The sequence below is a fragment of the Loxodonta africana genome, chromosome 12 (assembly GCF_030014295.1).
Source record: "Loxodonta africana isolate mLoxAfr1 chromosome 12, mLoxAfr1.hap2, whole genome shotgun sequence".
Taxonomy (NCBI): domain Eukaryota; kingdom Metazoa; phylum Chordata; class Mammalia; order Proboscidea; family Elephantidae; genus Loxodonta; species Loxodonta africana.
The window spans coordinates 16,211,201-16,225,981 of NC_087353.1; the positions used below are offsets into that span (position 1 = coordinate 16,211,201).

Genomic DNA, 14,781 nt, shown 5'->3' on the forward strand with positions numbered 1-14,781 from the left:
GGCCCAAGGCAAGATAGAGAATATTTCTCTTACCTGAAGGCATTATTAATTTTGTAAATTTGTTTTTAGAAGTGAAGCATAGACATAAGGTCCTTGTTGCATGTGTGATTCTTCCAATTTTAGATCAAATCTGCAACCCCATTCCGTTTCCCCTTTAACAGCCTTCTTGCTTGGCATCCGCTCATCAGCAGACTCATTAAGGATCTTGTAAACTGAGTCTTACTTTGTATTTACTGCAAAGGTTTTTAAGGAGTGATGTGGATTTTATTCTCTTCCATTGGCTTGTTCATCAAATATTTATTAAGTGTGTACGAAGTACCCAGAAGTCATGGTAGGCGCTAATATCCACCAGCTCTAAGATGGCGTTCAGAACCTGGTGTGCCATGAATTCATATCTTTGCAGCCCTTTCATTGCTCCTATTGACTCACTGGCCTTCTGGACTGAAACTCGTAGCTGTGGTGCCCTTGTCTTTCTCTACCTCTTTGTTTGGCCCCTGTTCCATTGGTCTCTATCACCCTCTCTTCTCCTCTGCTTTTTCTATTCATGCCTAGCTCTGCCCTTCTAAGTTGTGCCTTTAAAGTTTAATGCAGATGTAACGTCCTACATGAATTCTTCTTGATTCTTATCTGAGAATGAGCCCTCCTTCTCAGATCCCACAGGACTTTCAACATTCCTCTTGGGTCATATAAGAGTCACAGTCTTTTTTTTTTGCACCTGTGTCAATATCTCTTATAATAGACAAAATTATTCTTGAGAGCAGGGACTTGTTTCTCTCATCTTTGCAACTTTTATGGTCCTGGTCCTGTGCCTGAGACAAAAAAAAAATTTAAAAAATATTGTTATTGTTGATGTTGGGTGCCATTGAGTTGATTTCATGGCAACATCATGTGACGGGTAGAACTGCCCCACAGGGTTTTCTTGACTGTATAATCTTTATGGTAGCAGATCACCAGACCTTTGTCCTGCAGAGCCACTGGGTGGAATTGAACTGCCAACCTTTTGGTTAGCATTAGCTGAATGTAATAGTGAATGATTAATTTGGCTTTTCATGTTATTTGTTTGCAGCCTTCCTTTGCAAAGCTGGTGGTCCCTGGAAGAGACTGTCCCTTCAGGCACTATCTGTCCATGGGAAAATTTTCATAGGCTGGAACAGGAACAAAAGTGTCCCCATGTCCCCTGCCCACTGAACCATCATTTCTTGGGATCCTATTAGAGCCACTTCATTTTCTGAGTTTCCATCTAGTAGGAGCATGTTTGAGAAGAAATTTGATTGTTAACATTCAAAGAAAGAAAGCAAAGTTGGGTGTAGTTAAAGAGGTGATATTACTTGTTCCCCTCCCTAAACCACAACCAAAACACCCATGGCCATCGAGTCAATTCTGACTCCTAGCAACCCTATAGAACAGAGTAGAACTGCCCCATAGAGTTTCCAAGGAGTGCCTGACAGATCTGAACTGCCAACCTTTTGGTTAGCAGACGTAGCATGTAACCACTACACCACCGGGGTTTCCTCCCCGCTTCCCAGAAAGAACAACACCACCAGAAAAAAAAAATCCAATGAAGAAAAGTAGGGGTCTGTGCCGCAGCAATTGTTTGGGGGAACGGTACAGCAGTATTAGTAGCAAGAGGCAAACATGCTATGGTTTGGATGGACGTCCACCCTATACAGAAATCCCCCACTTTACTTGAACTCATCTTTGCCTTTTAGAAATGAGTCTACCTAAAAGTCTTCTCTCCTGTGGTCTCTTGACTGGTTTTCCTGCTTCCGGGGTTTATCCTGCTATCTTTTCTGTCCTCTTGGCTGCTAGAGTATGGACCCTTTATGTTCCCCGAATGCAGTGCTTTGTTAATCTCCTCACAGAATGAACCCTGTAACTTAACAGATTTGGGTTGAGTGCTTTCATGTGTAAGTCTGTAACGATATAAAGGGAACTCACATGGTGATAAGGCAGGGTGTGATATTAGAAGCCAAGAAGTGTCTCTTGTTCATAATTCAGGCTGGAAGATTTGAGAAAAAACTGTATAAAAAGAGTGGCAACTGAGCCAGACCATAAAGGTTCTGAATATCAGAGGTTTTTGAGAAGACATTACAGGGGTTGACAATGGCATGAACAAAGGCTCAGAAGCGTGACCATGGGGGCCAGGCTGGGGACCATCTGGTGGCTGAGTGCAGCTGATGGGAAGGCTGGGGAGAGAGTAGTGATTGGAACTGAAGGGGCAGACCAGATGCTGAGGGGTCTGGAGTGTCCTGCTGTAGACTTGAAGACTGTATAGCACTAGGGAGCCACAGAAGGCTTTAGAGCAACGGAGGAAAATGTGCAGAGAGGAAGACACTACTTGATGACTTCTCATCCTGGTATTTCTGATTCTACAAAATCTGGCCTTTACCTGCTCATTTAACGTCATTTCCATCTCTGCAAAGTAGAGAAGAGCCCTATTCATAGTGGCCCGCAGTCCTCCTCCACTTCCACCTCTCACCCTGCTCTAGTTTTTGCCTTCACTGCCTCCCTTTCTATCCAGGTTCCTCCCACTTTTAAGGCCCCATCTTCTCTAGTTAGCTGTCTCTAACCAGCCCAGGCCATAGCACTTTCTGAGCAGTGGCTTTTGAATTTTGACTGTGCCCCATAGGTGGAAATACGTATTACGTGGCAGCCAGAAGTACATATTACATGGCAACCAGCACGTGTGTTTCCGCACAGTCCCCTGTATTAACTCTCCCATTCTATTCTTACATAGTTTCTATTCTCTTTACTAAAATGATAGTTGATTTAACATCCCACAGGTGGGTCAGATGCATCGCCCTGTGTTATTACTTGGAAACCCTGGTGGCGTAGTGGTTAAGAGCTACGGCTGCTAACCAAGAGGTCGGCAGTTCAAATCCGCCAGGCGCTCCTTGGAAACTCTATGGGGCAGTTCTACTCTGTCCTCTAGGGTCGCTATGAGTCGGAATTGACTCGACGGCAGTGGGTTTGGTTTTGGTTTGGTGTTATTACTTAGCCCTTCTCACCACAGTCTATTTTCATCAGCTCATTGGGAACATACTTGTCTGATTGGCACTCAGGGCCTTGCTCGACTCAAACCTCAAGAGTACTCAAGAAATGCTCTCTCAGTGAGTCCATGTCCTGTGATTCCCAACCTTTGGAAGTTGTAATAGCCAGGTCTAATTTGTTCGTCCCGCCAGATGCCCGCTTCCTGTCTTTTTCTGTCTTCAGCATTGAAGTTAGTTAAAATTGTTAGATCTTTTAGAATTTCAGGGTACCTTCTGGAGGTAATGGCTTGAGCTGCTTTCCTTGTTTTTATAGGAGTAAAAATATGATAAGCCAAGTACGTTTTACCTATCACCCTTGACAAATGGACTTGCTCTAACAAGACATTGTACTATGAATGGAAACATTATATGGCTTTGTCGTGTAACAGTTTTGCACAATTCTATTTTGTCCCAAATGATATATATTTTTAAATTAAGTGTAGCAGTGTCTCCAGCTAAAACAGTGCCTTTCCAAATAGGAATGGGAAATAGCAGAGCATTTGTGATGTCAGGGTCTACTGATGTTGTATTACAAACAAACGTACTGGATGCTAATGGCTATGCCCTTGTCTTCCTGCCCCCTGCTCTGAAGTGTTTGTCTGCCTTTTTCCAATGCTATTCCAAACTCAGGAGTCCCTGGGTGGTGCAAATAGTTAAGCACTCGACAAATAGCCAAAATGTTGGCAGTTCAAACCCACCTAGAAGCGCCTTGGAAGACAGGCCCGGAGATCTGCTTCTGAAAGACCACAGCCTTGGAAACCCTTCGGAGCAGTTCTACCCTGCAACACGTGGGATCACCATGAGTTGGGATCGACTAGACAGACGTAAACTAAGGACAACATTCCAAAAATCAGCCATCGTGTGTAAGAGGCAAAAGGGGCTTTTTTTTTCTTTTGCCCTAAGGTAAGTCTACTTCCTTGAATGTCATCATCTGATAAGAGAGAATCTTACCAAACACTGACTCTTCATTTTCTTCCAAACATCGAGAAGAAGCTTTTTTTCTTTTTTTACTTCTAGGCCCACTTCACGATAAAGCGTAGGGCTCCATTTTAGTCAAAAGATGGCAGTTCATATATCCAGGTCATTATGGATTTTCTATATTCCCACACATCCATAGAAGCTCGTATTAATGTCCTCCGAGGTTGAGCCGAAAGGAGGGCCTGACCTCTCAAAGCCAAGTTACTTCTGTTCCAGAAACTCTTGTGTCCTGGAGCCACACGGAGAGCTGCTGTTCTATGGATGTGTTTTGCTACACTTAACACAATATGCACAAGTCGTCTGTGGTACTTAGCTAGGTTGCCCAGCTTTTCCTCTTACATATTTGGACCTTTGGAATAGCTCCAACTTCTTTGGCGCATAGATTTTGCATCTGTAAAATGAGAAACTTGGACTGGATTATAATCCAGGGGTCAAATATGATTGCATTATTTTATTTTTATCGGGTGCATATGGAGAGAGCAAGAAGTTATCGAGCAGAGAGAAAAGGAGCCTCCAGAAAGCCAAAGCGAGGTGGAAGTGGGAACAGCATTTACTGACCACTTGGGGTGAACTAGGCATTTTTTCCGCCCGTCTGTGTGTGTTAGCAGTGCCCCAGGAATCCTAAAACACCATTCTTGATGCCCGTTTCACTTCTGTTTCCACCCTGACTGCTCCATTGAACTCCAGGTGCAAATATGTAACTGGCTGCTAGCCATCTCCATCTGAATGTCTAATAGGCATTTCAGACATTGCATGAATAAACAGTGTTAGATTTTTCCCTCAAAGTGCCTCAAGAAATTACTGGTTTGCTTGCGTGTTGCTTGTCCTCCCACCCTCATTCTGCATGCACTGTCCATTGTGACAGGGACCTTGCTTCTCTGAGTCACCAGAGTGTCCACCGTGTATGAAACAAAGAGCAGATGCTTGATAAACATTAGCAAAGCCAATGAGTGAACAGGTGGAGGGAGAAACGTCAGTGTAGAAGCTGTAAGTATCTTGTCTAAGATTGCTCAGAAAGAAGTGACGTGGGATCAAATGCCAATTCATACTGTCTCCAGTTTGCCCTGTGACCTCTCTGCTAAAGAGAGGTATCAAGAATCAAGCAACACCTTTGCCACCTGGTTCACCCCTTCCTCCCTGAAACTGTGTATCTCCGTATTCTTCTCCCACATCCCTGTCCGTTTCTTCTCCACATCCTCCTTTATTGTCTCGTCTTCAGCTCATGCTTTAAAGGGTTGAATTCAGTTGTTTTCCTCCATGTATTCTTCCTCCCTGAGAGATACATTCACTTTGATTATTTTAAACAACGCCTATGTGCTGTGTTCCAGAAATCTGTACCTTACTTTTCCCCAGGGCTTTAGGTTCATGTACCAGCTACCTCATACGTATCCTCACCTGGATGTCCTCCCAGGTCTCTCAAGTGCAGCCTGTCCCAAATGGAGCTCGTCATTCCCCTCCGTCATTAGCAAAACCATATAACCACTCATCCAAGTGAAGAAGTGGTGAGGGACGCATGGATCTCTCCTCCTTGACCTCCCGCATCTGTTTATTCAGCAAGTCTTGCTGATTTTGCTTTGTAGATACCATTTTGTTCTATGCCTCTCCTCTCTCCATCTTCCTAGTCCATCAGCCTCTCTGGGCCTCCCTGTAAGTATTGCACTGCCTCCATGGTCTTCCTGATGCTTCTTTTCTTCCATGGACTTATCCTCCACAAAGCCACTGTAACAACCTTAAACACAAAAACCACAAAGTGAACCATGGTCTTTCTATACTTAAAACCCTTTATTGGTTTCTCAGCAAGATGAATGCTAAGCTTCTTATCAAAGCGTCCAGAGCTCTCTGTGATTCGGCCCCTGCTGACTCTGGCCTGCCTCTCCATATCTAGTTACTGATGTTCCCTGTATCCAACTCTTCACCTCTTCACTCTTATGCCTGATCTGAGATTCTCTCTCCTGTAAAACCTTACCCCCATCCCCATCTGGCCAACTCCTGCTTCATCCATTAGCCCCTCAAGGAAGTCTTACTTAATCCCAGTATCTGTGTTATGTATCTTGTATCTGTATTTTCACACAAGTTTTCACCCTCTTGTAATTATTTGTGGGTCGGCCTCCCACTGCCAGCAGATAAATCCCTTATATTTTAAAACAAAAACAAAAATAATTCTTTGTACTATACAGTTCAGAGCAGCAACTGTTCATTAAGCAGAGAGAAGAACGGTATAGAAAGGACAAAGTGAGGTGCAGGGGACAAGAAATTTCTAACTATGTAGTGGGAACTGAGCACCCTGCTGTGTTATCTCAGTTAGCCCTCCTCCCTGGGTGGCCCAAATGGTTTGCACTGGACTAGTAAAGGTTGGTGATTCTTACTACCCAATGGTGCTGGGGAAGAAAGGCCTGGCAATCTGCTTCTGAAAAAATTACAGCCAAGAAAACTATGGAGCACAGTTCTACTCATTAACATGCAGGGGTAACATGAGTTGGAATTGACTCGATGGCAATGGGTTTTTTCCTCTCTCAGACACATACAAGCAGTGGTAAATGTTTAACCACCTGCTATTCAGGGGGAATAGGAAACCCTGGTGGCATAGGGGTTAAGTGCTGTGGCTGCGAACCAAAGGGTTGGCAGTTCAAATCCGCCAGGCGCTCCTTGGAAACTCTATGCGGCTGTTCTACTCTGTCCTATAGGGTCGCTTAGGGTCGCTATGAGTTGGAATCGACTGGACGGCACTGGATTTGTTTTTTTGGTTTACTCAGGGGGAGAAAGAGTCTAATTGGTAACACTGGCCAATGTCTGTAGTGTAAATACCACCATCATGGGCCTTTTGCACTACCAGCATGATGTCACTGAACACAGATGTGGGAAGAGACACTCATAATTGGCTCTCATGAGCTGGTTTGAGCCGGCTCAGGTACAACACAAAGCCCTCTGAGGTAGGTGCCGTTGCCGGTCTCTGCCACATTCAAACGTGCTCAGCTAATTTGGGGTGCGTTTGAATACAAACTTTCAGTGACTTAAAGCAGTTTAGTTCTCCTTGTTATATCTTTGATTTTGGCTTCGATTTTCCAAGCTCTTGAATGTGGTTTGTAGATGAGCTTTCTGAAGGAGACGATTCAGGACATACGTTCTCTGCTTGCCTCCTTCATCCCATGAGCACTGAGCATTTATTACGGGACAGGCACTAAGTAGGCTGTGCATAAGGGATGTACAATAGTTTACAAAAATGTGATTTGCCCTTAAGTAGCTTACAGTTTAAGGAACTCAGACTGAGAGGTTAATTTGATCCCTTTAATTTCAGGGTTTGCTAGTTTGATCAAGGTGATGTCATACGGTGATTCTCTAAGGAGAGAGAGTTTATTTTATCCATCTCTCCATGTCTCTCACAGTACCTGGTCTAGTGCCTAATGTCTGTTATAGCGTGTGCACTATGTGATTGCTTTTGTTTTCTAATATTTGCTTTGGTTTCATTCTTTATTTTTGGCTACCTTCCGTCTGGCAATATCTGCATCCTTCTACCGCCAATGGACGATAATAGTGTGGGTAACCTAACTTATAGGATAGAATACAAGGATACGGTTAGTGAAAAGCTAAGGGCCAAGAACATGGGCCCTTAAGCATTTTGTCATGTTTGTGACTGTACAGAACCTGCTGGCTCTTTCTGGAATGACAGTTTTGCTCCAGGTAGTTGAGGTTGCCAGAGAGTACCATCTGTATAAGTAATACCTTACGGTGTTTCTTTTGGAGCCCTAGTGGCACAGTGGTTAAGAGCTATGGCTGCTAACCAAAAGGTCGGCTGTTCGAATCCATCAGCCACTACTTGGAAAGCCTATGGGGCAGTTCTACTCTGTCCTATACAGAATCGACTCCACGGAAATGGGTTTGGGTTTGGTGTTTCTTTTATATATTCTGAAATATCTATGTGCATATGAATTTAACGAATCATGACCAGAATTCAAGGTACCCCAATGTTATACCCTGATTCCACAATTGACATTCTGTCCAGACAAAAAGACTTAGGCAGCAGGGAAGCAAAGATGAATTCTCAGCATTAGCACAACCTAACATATACTATACATTATAAATGCAGAGAGACGTATGTGTGAGCATACGAGTGTGTGTTGGTTTCCAGGCTGAAATTTAAATCAGTATCCTTTATTTCACACACCTGGGATGATTCAGCATAGTGTCATACTTTAGGGCTGATAATGGCCCTTTGGAGATCTTTCTACCTGATTTGCTGATTTTATAGTTAAGAAAACCAAGGCCCAGAGAGGAGTAAATTCGCTAAGACTTGCAGAGTCAGGATTAGAACCATGTGCTGAGCTCTTTCATGCACTTCCCGCTTTGAACACCAGGTGGTGGCCTAACTCTGTCTTCAGATCTCAGCTCTGCACTCCTGCCTCTGACGGATCCAGGTGATGGATGTGACTAGTCAAAAGCACAAACTCCATGCTCCTTTGATCGGGAACACTACCTGATTTAGATGACAACATGTCAATACAGTTGAGGCTTATTCCTTTCGATATTAACTCATACCTGGAGGTAAAATGTTCTTTTAAAACGGAAAGCAAAATACCTGACCATGTAGTGTTGTGCTTCAAGTTCCAGGAATGATGTAGACTTGGTCTTTCCCTAATGCATTGTGCTGTGTGTCTTTTCCCACCACACTTTTCCCAGCAACACAATGGTGTCATGTTGTTGAGAGAAGAAATCTTTTAAGGATTGCAACTGACTTCAGATAGAAGTCTGATTGAATTGTGTTTCCCCCAAAATGTGTATCAACTTGGCTAGGTCATGATTCCCAGAAATGTGTGGTTGTCCACCATTTCGTCATCTGATGTGATTATCCCATGTGTTGTAAGTCCTACCTCTATGATGTTAATGAGGCAGGATCAGAGGCAATTATGTCAATGAGGCAGGACTCAATCTATAGGATTAGGTTGTATTTTGAGTCAATCTCTTTTGAGATTTTAAAAGAGAGAAGTGAGCAGAGAGAAAAGGGACCTCATGCCACCAAGAAAGAAGTGCTGGAGTGGAGCGCATCCTTTGGACCTGGGGCCCCTGCACTGAGAAGCCCTCAGACCGGGGAATAGTGATGACAAGGACCTTCCCCCAGAGCCAAGAGAGAGAGACAGCCTTCCCCTGGAGCTGGCACCCTGAATTTAGACTTCTAGCCTCCTAGACTGAGAGAATACATTTCTGTTTGTTAAAGCCATCCACTTGTGGTATTTCTGTTATAGCAGCACTAGGTAACTAAGACACCCTGTCAGGAATGCCTTATGCCAGTCTTCCTTGTATAACAACCACGTACCTATCTTTATAATCTCAGCCATCGTCCACTGTAAACTCACCTCCCTCCTAGCAAATTCAGCCACAGGAAGGCAATATGGGCAGATTGGTAGGCGGATGGATAGATGATGAGTGGATGGATACATGGATGGTTGGTTGTGTGGTTTGCATTTCAGCTGCAGAACCTACAGACCAGCACACCTCATCTTCTGTTCCTTTATTTCCTTGTTCCAGGTCGTGGGCATTTTTGCTGGATTTGGGCTTCTACTCTTGGTTGCCTCGCCTTTCCTGCTCCTGGCCACTCCATTTGTACTTTGCTGCAAATGCAAATGCAGTAAAGGGGATGACGACCCACTACCCACCTAGAGGAAGGCAAGATGCTGGAACAAGACCCCTGCCTCCGGGAAGCACGGCTCTCCCCCACCCCACCCCACTGTTCCCCTCTCACTAAATATCTTTCTTGCCTTATGTGCCCCATTGAGCTTCACAGTGTCACGCCGGATGCCGTGATTTCAGGGACAGACCTCAGAACGTTTGCCAAGGTCCCAGTTGCCGTCCACTGGGCATGTGGAAGGCAAGGCAGGTGTGGGGAGGACAAAAGCAGTGTCTGCAGATCTGACAAGGGAGGTGCTGTGAGAAAAACGCTGGGCAGTTTTCTCCCTGTGGTAATAGACTAGAAATGTCTAGTAGTAGCCTAAGAGACCTTCTCGTACAAAACATGGTCCCGTCTCCCTATTGGCTTCAAGATGGTGTCATGTTGTTGAGAGAAGCAGTCTTTTAAGGATTGCAACTGACTTCAGCCAGAATGCGATTATTCCGACTTGAGAAAAGCACTCTGTTTATGACAACTGTTTTTATTACTAATGGCATTTAGTAAAATCTTTCTAGAAGGCTTTTTCTTTTTTTTCCAACTGAGTAGTGAGAACCAACAAGGTGCATATAAACCATCCTATGCCTTTCTTGAAATTTGCATTTTAAAAAGTTATAGCTAAATGACTTTTCTGGCTTGGACACTTTCCAAGAGATTTAGAAAGACTTATGTGCTTTTTTTTTTTTTCTTGAAACTTGTTGTAATGACTTTTTGAAAGTTGTAAGCTGTGCATTGTTATAAACGTGATTCCTGTATAGCTGCCTATCTTTGAAAATACTGACATGTTTAAAGGAAAATCTCCGTTGTTAGCCTGGGTTTGCCTTTTGTTTTTTTCTCTCTTTGGGGATTGGACTAAGCTTGTAGAGTTCATAACTTCTCACCCAGGTACCAGCAACTTTTTTTTTTTTATTAACATCTTAAAATCAGGTGTTTTACTTTGAAACAGTTCTGTCATGGTCGACAGTGAGAAGATCATAGTATTGTTGGTTCTCGGAGAGTGGGGACTGGAGGCCTCTTGGTGGCTTGTGGGGGACTTCTAGATTTTCACTTTCTTTTCTTTAAATGATTTAATTATTTTGCAGAAATCATATGTCTTACATAGTTTCAAGCCCTGTTGCTACGAACTTCCCCCTCCTGCTGAAAAAGCCTTCCATTTCATGTAATTATTTTCATTCGGGGATTTTACATGTGGTCTTTTGTAGGGCTGTATGTGGCTGTTACCATGACATCAAAATGCGCTAGTCAATAAGAAAACACAAATTACTCCATCAGTTGACTTTGAAACGTGGCAAAAGTGTATTCTTTAAAAAGAGTTGACTTCCAAATGGCTTTTGAAGACACATGTGCTTTTAAAGAGATGAAGATAAGACTCCTAAAAATAATGGAAAGGCAAATGTTTTAAATTCATTATAGTGGGATTTTTTTAAAAAGTTAAGAGTTCCACAGATGAGTAAAACAAAAACAAAACCTGACTTTTATCATGGTTATTTGCTCATTGCAAACACATTTCAAAAAAAAAAATTGGTTGTTTTTGTTTGTTTGGTTTCTGCCCTTGTATAACCACTTCAGGTTCTAGCAGCCACCCCCCACCCCCCGCCCCATAGAAATGTCTTCTTTTTTGTTGTTGTGTCTTAAAAATTTAATAAGTTAGAACAGGATCACCTCACTCTCTCCTGTAGTATGAATTTTCTTTTATGAAACTGAAGCCGTTTAGAATACTAGTGTGTGTCAAATTGATGACGTTCTCTTCAAAAAATTCTCCTTAGAGTTGCATTTTAAAAATTCATTAACTAAAAAAGAACATGCCTGAAACCATCTTTTCTGGAGGAAGGCTGGGTAGTGAGTCTCTGTAGATAGAAATGTTATGATAGGGTCTAATGGTAGAATGGCTTTTCTGGAGTGGATGCCAACTCCATGAGTCTTGAAGATGAAGTTAGTGGCTGGTGAAACCTAGGCCAGAGACCTTAGCCTGTGACTTCTCTTTAAAATGCCCTTCAAGATGGCAGCCTGTGGCCCTGTTTCCAGTGGTGCACAGGGCAGCTTTTACCACTTCCCAGTCCATACTGCCTATAATTACTTCTGCCCATTGCAAAATCCATAGTATGCCTCTCCTTTGGGGTGGGAATCAGAGCCCCTGGAAAGTTGTGTTCCTTGGCCTAGAGCTTAAATTCCTTTATTCCTAGAGGGATAGGCGGGCTTTCGAGATTAGAAGAACCTCTGGCTCCATCATGTACCTCCCTAGAACCCCAGGCATCCTCGTGCCTGCACCTCCAGTGTGTTTCACAAGCACTTGGTTTGACCTGGGTACGGACCACAGAGGCTTCGAGGAGTCCTTCTTGGTAACCAAAATAGCACCTACTTGCTCACCGTTTTTGCATTAAACATGTCTCAGTTTGCTCAGTTTGACTTAATAATAAGCTAAAATTGTCCATTCCCTAGAGAGTTACGAGCAAGATTACACTGACCTACTTACATAAACTTGCATTTCCTCCATCAGACTCCTTTTCTTTTAGAAAGGGACGCTACACCCATTTTTCACGGTGATACAATATCAACCATGTGCAATGTAAATAGAACATGGGAAGATGGTCTTAGATTTGAATTCTGACCTTGCTGTCATTCCAAGTAAAACATGGAGAGTTGTGCGTTAAGTAGATGGACTTGTTCCTGCCATTCAAAATAGTTTGTCTTAATTGAAAAATGACTTTCACTTTCACAGGTGGTTTTCACGTTGATAATCCGGAAGCACAGGCATGTTTATGAAGGTCTTTATCCTGGAGAGTAGAGGGAGAAGACCCTTAGCCATTGGCCACGGCTTACAATAGTGCAGGGGTGAGCCATGGAGGGCATGGTTGATCTGTAAGTTATTCGAGTCCCTTTGGCAACAGGCCACATCGTGTGCTTTTACAGGATTTGACGGGTCTCTCGATTTGGCTCTGTCACGCACTCCGTGTAGCCCAGCCAGCCAAGCTTTGCAGTCCTCAAACGAGGCCACAGCCTTCAGAGACGGAGTCGACGTAGAGGTTTACACGCCAGAGACTGAGTTAAGACTGAGCGTAAATGAAACCTTTGCTTGAATTGCTGTCCAAACCAGTTCTTCTTCCTCAACTCCCAGGGGTAACGGCAGACTGAAGAACCAGCATCTGCCACTTCAGGCTTCTTTTAAAAAAGTGAAACCAATTCTCTTTACAGCCTATTATTCCATAAAACTGATTTAGGACCCAGGCCAATTCCTGATTAGAACACAGAGCTCCTGGGGAAAGAGATTATCAGATATATAAAAAATTACTTAAAGAGGAATTGATCTTTTTCATTTATATTACAAAAATTAAATGTTATTTAACAAATTAGAAAAGAAAAATTTTCCCTTGGTAATCTTTAAAAATTAAGAGATTAGAAAGAACCACGGTGGGCTTTTTGTGTATTTCCCAGATTCATACATATATATATGCATACATATATACATACACACACACACACCTGTTGCCATTGAGTTGATTCCGACTCATACTGACCCTATAGGACAGAGTAGAACTACCCCATAGGGTTCCTTCCAAGGCTGTAATCTTTACAGAAGCAGACTGGCATGTCTTTCTCCCGAGGAGCAGCTGGTAGGTTCTAGCTGCCTACCTTGCAGTTAGCAGCCGAGTGCTTAACCACTCTGCCACCAGGGCTCCTTGTATATACATATATATATATATGAAATCATCAAGGGAAAACATTTTGCATGTATAAACCTTCCCCAAGATCTCCAAAAACATACCAAAGCTTGTTTCTTATTATCCACCCAAGTCCTTATGAAAATAAATGAAGAGATTATGACTCGTATGGCCAAAAATGCAGTGTGGAACAGAGAGGCCTGCATTAAAATAGAATTACAAAGGCGTTAGGACTAGAGCATGCTGTTTTGGTACTGAACACCCCCTGGTCTCCCTGACGTTTTGATTTCTGTAATCCTGTCTGCCCTGAGTCCAGGAGCCTTTAGTTAGGAGTAGGTACGTGTGACATGCCTGAAGCTTTCTTTTGTACTTTGCTCACTTTACCATGGGTGTATTTTTATCTTGTATAAAGTATGCACGAATGAGTCATCCACCTGTACAAAAAATGTATTTGACAAGTGGTGGTCAAAACAAAACAAATTGGGTGTATGTTTTTGAAATGTCAGTACATTTTGTGCCACTAACACTGTGATGTAAAAAGGAGCTGTTTGAATGCCTTTTAATGTCGTGTTTTGTACTTTGGAATCATATGGAAAAGTTTAGTTTGTAATTCTGAGACATATTTTAAATGTACTGTGTCTTAGGTAGTTTGTCTACCCTTTAGAGGGATTTCTTTTTAAAGATATTTTGGCTGCAATACAGGTTACTTTTGTAAATCCTGTTTGGCTCCATCTTTTATAGATACCCATAGTTGACTACTGGCCTGAAGATCGAAGATATGATGGGGTTGGAGGTGGAAAGTGGAAAGGGTGGGAAAGGAGAGAGATCATACACCACTGGGAAGACAGCTTTTGTATTCTGAGATTTCCTCTCTTAGGAGGGTTCTCAAGTCCAGAATCCCAAAATTCTCTGGATCACTGGATACATCAACCCACTCATTCATTTCCTGCTTCCTCCTGATGGTGCCAAATCAGGAAAGCAGCATCCATGAGCGTCCTCACTTTGGGTACTTTGCCTCCATCCACAAAGATAAGTTTCTTTACAAACTTCAAATTTTATGAGATGGTTTCCTAGGGAGTATTCTAAAAAATCGGTGTTTATTCTGGGGGAAAAAATAGGATAAATACGGATGCTGTTTAATAAGAAAAATAGTAGATAGATAGCTATCATAGAGTCAATTCTATCTCATAGCCACCTATGTACAACAGAGCAAAATGCTGTCCAGTCCCATGCCATCCTCACAATCATTGGCGGGAGAAATAGTAGTCACCCTAGTGTTAGAATATTTTACCTCAATTTTCATTCATTGCATCTAAATTTTATAAAAGGATGTTCAACTTCATTAACATGGAACTAAAGACTAGGAATAGCAGCTAGTTACTTGCCCTGTGTTTAAATTTACAAAATAATAATAATAATTCTTAGTGACTTCCACTACAGATTGAAGGAGCTTTATTTT

General features: G+C 42.7%; 1 protein-coding gene across 6 annotated transcripts in view; it reads left to right on the forward strand.

Annotated features, from left to right (window-relative positions):
- Positions 1 to 14,038, forward strand: part of RNF144A (ring finger protein 144A) — a 156,167-nt gene extending 142,129 nt beyond the window's left edge. For 4 of the 6 annotated variants that reach the window (XM_064294992.1, XM_064294991.1, XM_003411875.4 and 1 more), the window contains one exon: positions 9,528 to 14,038. In XM_064294992.1, coding sequence (XP_064151062.1) covers positions 9,528 to 9,659 — 132 coding nt within the window. In that variant the 3' untranslated portion in view covers positions 9,660 to 14,038. The remainder of the gene's footprint in view (positions 1 to 9,527) is intronic. The other 2 variants (XR_010323543.1, XR_010323544.1) reach the window with 1 other exon arrangement.
- The last annotated feature ends 743 nt before the right edge of the window (positions 14,039 to 14,781 follow it).